A 758-nucleotide genomic window follows, 5' to 3' on the forward strand; every position below is an offset into this window, starting at 1 on the left:
GTGCCCCGCCCTACCGGGTGACTCACCGCCCGCCGTTATTCATCCCCGCACGCCCCCGCGGGGGGGGCCCGCCCGCACCCACCAGCCGGGAGGGTTAAATCAACCCCCCAACGGGGCAGCTTAGGGTGTCGGGGTGCTGTGGGCCCCAGCGGTGTCCCCATGGCTGTCACCCTCCCAGCCTGTCCCGTCCCTCACCTCATCCGCCAGGTCCCCGTCGGTCCCGAACAGCTTCTGGAGGCGGCAGGCCTGCGGGGAGGGGGGTAAAGTAGGGAGTGGGGGGTTTCAGAGGGCCCCCCCTCAACCTTTGGGGACCCCAGAGCCACCCTGTCCCACCAGAGGCCTGGGGGGGGAGTGTCCCCCCTTCCCTCCGCACCCTGCAACCCCATTGCTGGGCCCACCCCGCGGGGGCTGGAGGAGACCCCGAGGGCCCCATGGCGGAGGCCCTGCCCCCTCCCCCCGGAGACCCTAAACCTCCTCCTGGGCCCGACCCACCCCACGGGGACCCCAAACCTCTTCATGGGGACCCCAAAACTTGTTCCCTCCACCCCACTCCCCGTTACCATAGAAGCAGCGCGGCCCAGGCCCCGGAGGCGGAAGTGGCCCGGGGCGGGACGCGAACCAGCGGCTCCGAGAGGGAGGCGGTGGGGGCGGGAACGTCTCCTTTAAGGGCCCCGCGGCGCCTGTCGGCGGGCAGAAATGTGGCCGCGCCTCTTAAAGGGGAGGTGGCACCGTCTGTCCTTCCCTCCCCTAGCCCCCCC

The 758-nt window shown here is 71.6% G+C and overlaps 1 protein-coding gene across 1 annotated transcript in view; it reads right to left on the reverse strand.

Moving 5' to 3' along the window:
* Positions 1 to 651, reverse strand: part of LOC106897951 (chromosome unknown open reading frame, human C17orf53) — a 6,142-nt gene extending 5,491 nt beyond the window's left edge. Inside the window, exons 1-2 of the mRNA XM_014958954.1 lie at positions 561 to 651; positions 196 to 246 (exon numbers count right to left, since the gene is read on the reverse strand). Of these exons, the coding sequence (XP_014814440.1) occupies positions 196 to 246; positions 561 to 563 (54 nt within the window). The 5' untranslated portion in view covers positions 564 to 651. The remainder of the gene's footprint in view (positions 1 to 195; positions 247 to 560) is intronic.
* Positions 652 to 758: the final 107 nt, after the last annotated feature.

This window comes from Calidris pugnax, unplaced genomic scaffold (genome assembly GCF_001431845.1).
Source record: "Calidris pugnax isolate Ruff unplaced genomic scaffold, ASM143184v1 scaffold335, whole genome shotgun sequence".
In the NCBI taxonomy this organism is placed as follows: domain Eukaryota; kingdom Metazoa; phylum Chordata; class Aves; order Charadriiformes; family Scolopacidae; genus Calidris; species Calidris pugnax.